This window comes from Gracilinanus agilis, chromosome 3 (genome assembly GCF_016433145.1).
Source record: "Gracilinanus agilis isolate LMUSP501 chromosome 3, AgileGrace, whole genome shotgun sequence".
Classification (NCBI taxonomy): domain Eukaryota; kingdom Metazoa; phylum Chordata; class Mammalia; order Didelphimorphia; family Didelphidae; genus Gracilinanus; species Gracilinanus agilis.
This window is the reverse complement of record NC_058132.1, coordinates 28,441,520-28,446,679: the sequence shown is the minus strand read 5'-3', so window position 1 is coordinate 28,446,679 and position 5,160 is coordinate 28,441,520. Positions and strand designations below refer to the sequence as shown.

Below are 5,160 nucleotides of genomic sequence, written 5' to 3'. Positions count from 1 at the left end.
AGGGAGATTATAAATGTGTGAGTATGTGAGTGTCCAGGATGGAGAAAGATGAAAAGCTCCAAAGATAGAGTTAGAGATGAAAACAGAGGGATAGAATTAGAGATGGGAGAAGGCAGAAATGTAGAGGCGGAAGCAAAGGGGATCAAAGGTACAGAGAAAAAAGAAGGGAGTTAGAAATGGAGAGAGAGAAAAGGATTCAAAAGTAGAGAAAGAGATGAAAGTACAATTAAATACAGAAAAAAGGTGAGAAATGAAGAAGCAGAAGCAGAGATGGAGAGAGAAAGAGACTGAAAGTAAAAAAAAAAAAAAACTACATCACCAAAGTTAATAGTTTCATATACATCCTTCCTTTCTTTGTATGCAGTAAAATGTCATGTGTCATATGAGTTCGTAATAAAAAGAGAAATTTTTAAAAAGAGGCAGAGACCAAGTGGTAAAAGTGAAATTGGGGTCAGAGAGAGGAGGGGAAAGACAGAGATGGACCAATAAAGACAATTCGAGGTGGAGAGATAGAGATGACAAGAGAGTTAGAAATGAAGATGGAGAAGAGGGTGAAAATGAGAACTAGTTGGAGACAGAGAGATTCAGAGAGACAGAGACAAAGAGATACAATCAGGAGGTGGAAGAAGATAAAGAGTCAGCAATGAAGTTAAACATACAGATGGAAAGGGTCAAAAATGGATGGAGAGAGAGAGATGGAGATGGAGATGGAGAGATGGGGATGAGACACGGAGACAAAGATGGATATAGAGCCAAAGGGAGAGCAGAGGGAATGGTTTGGCAAAGAGAGAACATGGAGGGCATTACTCACTTCTGCTGCTGGTTGAATTTGCAGCGACATCTTCGGCCTGGGGGAATTAATCAGTCATTCAGTATGTATTAAGTATCTACTATGTGCCAGGCAATGGGACAACAAAGACAAAGGGAAGTAGACCCTGCCTCCGAGGAGGAGCTTATGTTCTATCTGGGGAGACTACAGATATGCAAAGGAATGTCCCTGTGAGGTGGGCAAATGCCCTCACAGATGTGTGTGTGTGAGAGAGAGAGAAATCATTCCTCCAGGTACCTCTCCCACTCCAGTTCCTCCTTCCCCAGTGTGTCCCATGGGTAGGGAGGAAGACTTACTGAGAATGATGAGGATGCCAAGGATGAAGAGGATGCCAGCAAAAACTAGCCCTCCAATCCTCAGGGACTGGTAGTCTGAGAAAGGGGAGAGAACAGAGTATGAAGGGTCAGGGGAGGAAGAGGGAGAGACAGACAGAAAGAAGAGAGAGAGAAAGGAAGGGATGGAGGGAGGAAGAGAGGGACAGAGAGACAGAGAGACTGAGGGAGATCCAGGATAAGTGTTGGGGACAGACACTGAAACACAGACATGCACGTGAGTCTGATCTCACCATATGTGAATGGATCTCTTTCCTTTGGGGCTTCTGGAAAGACACAAGGATTTAGAGTTAGGGAGATGGATTGGGGGATGTTAAGGGCATCCTTGTTCAGAAATGAAAGCTCTGGCCTGATTTCCACTATAACTCGATATGTCCCCCTAGATAAGCCATTGAACCTTTCTGAAAGTCCCCAGCCTCTCCAGTGATAGTTTAGAGCAGTGATTCCCAAAGTGGGCACCACCACCCCCTAGTGGGTGCCGCAGCAATCCAGGAAGGCAGTGATGGCCACAGGTGCATTTATCTTTCCTATTAATTGCTATTAAATTTTTTAAAAAATTAATTTCCAGGGGGCGCTAAGTAATATTTTTTCTGGAAAGGGGGTGGTAAGCCAAAAAAATTTGGGAACCACTGGAGAGGATGGGGCAGAACCCCTTGTCCCTTCCTGTCTCAGTGGAGGCAAAAAAAGTAATGGGAGTTGGGAGGCATGAGTTCTAATCCAAGGTCTGCCAATTGAACACTCACTATGGAACCTGAGCAAGACGTCTTTCCTCTCTGGGCCTCAGTTTCCCCACGGATAAAAGGAGGCTGATAATTCCTGCCCTGGTTGCCTCACAAGACTATTGTGTTCTAGAAACGAGCTGTTGATACTTCTGATGGTTGCAGCCTTGCTTCTGCCTGGGATGCCCACGTGGCTAGTCTTTTGCCCTAGATTCGCTCCCTGTCCCTGTTATGCTTGGTGTGACTGGATGTTAAAAGGGGTTCTCACCCTGGGGGAGGCTGGCTTCTCTGGGGAGCTTCTGGGTGCACAGATAATTTTCAGGTGTGTGTAAGCTTGAAGCCTGAGGCTGCCCATGTCTTCTGGTCAGCCCACACTGGCCAGTGTCTAATGTTTTGCCTAACACTAAGGCAGTTGAGCTGGGAGTTTAGCCAGAAGTTGCACTGCTGCCCGCTCTGTGGCCCCCCCACCCCCCCACCCCCAGCTCTGGGAATCTGGTACTTCAGAGGCCAAATTCTCTCCAACCTCTAGACTCACCGGCCTTGGCTGCCGAGATCAGGGCTATGCAGAGGAGCAGGAGTTGGGTAAGGGGCTCCATTGTCCTGTGGGATACAGTGGACCCAGTTAGGCCCTCCCAGGTCCTCCTCCTTCTTGACATTTTTCTACCACCACCAACCCCCACTACCAGGTCTGACCCAGATCCCAAAGGGTTAAGTCTAAGACGGGCCCAAGACCTAATCCAGCCAGAGCCATCTGGGCCGCTTGGTTACCCTGAGTTACAAAGAGAGCCCTCCCGGGGTGGGGTGGGGTTCAGAGCCAGAACAGAGAGCCAGAGAAACACAGCTCAGCAACACAGGATGGGCATCAGGGAGGCAGAGTTGAGGGGGCACAGCCTCCCATCCACCTGGGAATCGGCAGCTCCCCAGGAGGAAGGAGGAGCAGGGCTTTCAGAGCACAACCTCTTGGAGGTCCAGCCTCAAGTTGCGTGTGTGTGTGTGTGTGTGTGTGTGTGTGTGTGTGTGTGTGTGTGTGTGTGAGAGAGAGAGAGAGAGAGAGAGAGAGAGAGAGAACAGGAAAGTACCAGAAAGAGCTCTAGGGAATCCAGGAGATGGAGTGCCATCCAAAGGGACACACGGATCCCCACGGAGTGAAGAGTTGAGGCAGGCACACACACACAAGGTCACACACTCTCTGTCACTGTAATGCCCCTGGCATCCTGCCTGACCCTCAGGCCTGGGACCCAGGGGTATAAATATCTCCAGCATTCACCCCAGAGGAATTTGCCTCCCTATGTAGCCATGGCAACTGCACCCATTCCTTCTCTTAACTCCCAGGGGGACGCCCAAGCACCCTTAGGGAGGGGGATGCAGTGAGTGGCCAGGGGAGCCAGTCAGTCAGAAACCCTACAGCCCATACACCTCCTCCCCACCCCCGGAACACAGCTGCACTTTGGCAAGGGGTGTAATCGCTGACAAAAACAAACGCCGCCCAGGGAATTTCTAGAACAGTCGGACAAACAGACAACCGTCCCGGGTTCCCAGCTCCAGCTGGAACAACCAAATCTAGCAGCGTTGGGGCAGAGGAGCAGAGTTGTGTCCAGCGGTTAGGGAGTGGGGCACACTCACACTCACACTCACACTGTCACAGACTCACACACACACACTCATAAACAGCCCCTCCCCATACACGGGATCGCTCCAGCACATAGGCTGCCCCCTCAGCCCTGCCCCAAAGCCCTGGGAAGCCCCCTGTGGCCCCGGCGACTCTTGGTAACGTCCTTGGCCAATGTTCTGGGGGGGGGGAGTTGTTGGGGGCTGGGGGGCTGCCTCTAAGCTCTCTCCTCGCCTCCATTGCTGAGATACAGCCCAAACCTCTGGCGCCTGGAACACTTGGAGATACACACAGAGCCCAGTTCCTCCCCACCCTTCAGAGCAGGCCAAGGGGAGCAGAGATGAACCACCCGGTATCCTCTTTGCCTCCAGCCCCTCTGTTGTGGAGAAGCGGGAGCCCCAAGGCCACCCAAGGTAAAGGAGCCCCCCGCCCCACCCCCATGGTCCCATTGCTCTCAGGCTCCCTCACACTCCCAGACTGGCCCAGGACATTCTCTCCTTCTCTCTGCTCCCAAAATAGGCACCCCTCCCCCCGAAGCAGAGGGAGAGCAGGGGTAAAGGGCAAAGCCTGGCTGGGGGACCTCACGGGGCTCGGGGAAAGCTCACCCCAAACAGACCAGTACTCGATCCTAGGCTGTCTGTGTTCAGGGGTCTCGAAGGCTCTGCTGAGGACCCCCAGCCTGGATGCGCCGCCCCCCTTCTCCTCCTCCTCTTCCCCTCCCTTCTCCTCCCTTCTCCTCCCCAGGCGCTGTAACTGGAGCCCAGGCTGGAGGGAGGCCAGGGGGCGGGGGACGTGGGGGGGGGAGGCCCCCGGCCAGAGCAAGCCCAGGGCCCAGGCCCGTTAGCTTAACTCTCTCCTCCCAAACAAGGGCAAAATGGGCTAGTGGCAGGCACCCACCTGGTACAGGGACAGCAAAGGGGACTGGGGGGTCCGGCGGAGAGCAGGCTGGGCTTTCTGGCCGAACGACAACACATGCCTCACGCTAGCCTGATATGGTCAGACCGGTACCCCCTTCCCAGGCCTCTCCAAGAGAAATCTCTCCGAATGTTCCAGCAGCTATTGCGAATCCCATCGCCTCTTCCCAAAGCTGGCTGGGATTGAGCGGGGGAAAGCCGGTGGCTGCCCCTTCAGCTCCAGTCCTCCTCCACGTTATTCCCTCTGATACCCGCCCCCATTTAGGGAAGGAAGGCCTCCTCTGCCCCAAATGGGGTGCCTCAGACCAACGAGCATCCGGGAAATCAACCCCAGCCTCGGGGCCGCAGCCCATGTTCTGGGTGGCTGTTCGGACCTCAGGGCAGGCATTTCCCTGGTCTACGTGTCTGAGGTGCCCCGAAGGTGCCTTCAGACCCACCCTCAGGCGCACTCATCTCCAGACATGCACTCAGAGGACTGGGCACGTGGAGACATACAACAACACTAACGATGATGGTGATGATACGTAACGTTTCTGTAGCACTTACTATGTGCAAAGTGCTTCACAATCACTCTCCTTTATTCCTGACAACCCTAGGAGGGAGGCATTATCATGATCTCTATTTTACGGTTAAGGAAACTGAGGCAGACAGAAGTGAGGTGACCTGCCCAGGGTCACACAGCTAGTCAGTACCTGAGGCAGGATTTGAACTCAGGCTTAATGATAGCAAGCAGGGGACTGGACCACCTAACTGCCCC

General features: G+C 53.0%; 1 protein-coding gene across 1 annotated transcript; it reads right to left on the bottom strand.

The window, feature by feature from the left end:
* Positions 1-739: 739 nt before the first annotated feature.
* FXYD1 (FXYD domain containing ion transport regulator 1) lies at positions 740-4,544 on the bottom strand. Its single transcript, XM_044671177.1, has 5 exons — positions 4,387-4,544; positions 2,416-2,480; positions 1,395-1,427; positions 1,126-1,200; positions 740-848 (listed from the first exon to the last, which is right to left on the bottom strand). Exons 1-5 carry the CDS (start codon positions 4,461-4,463, stop codon positions 808-810), a joined length of 291 nt encoding a protein of 96 aa, XP_044527112.1. The 5' UTR covers positions 4,464-4,544; the 3' UTR covers positions 740-807.
* Positions 4,545-5,160: the final 616 nt, after the last annotated feature.

Coding starts and splice junctions, on each gene's coding strand:
- FXYD1 (XM_044671177.1), bottom strand. CDS start 4,463: ATGTGTTGTCGTTCGGCCAGAAAGCCCAGCCTGCTCTCCGCCGGACCC. Junction 1,428..2,415: donor GATCTCGGCAGCCAAGGCCG/GTGAGTCTAGAG, acceptor GTGTCTTTCCAG/AAGCCCCAAAGGAAAGAGAT. Junction 1,201..1,394: donor AAGAGATCCATTCACATATG/GTGAGATCAGAC, acceptor CCCCTTTCTCAG/ACTACCAGTCCCTGAGGATT.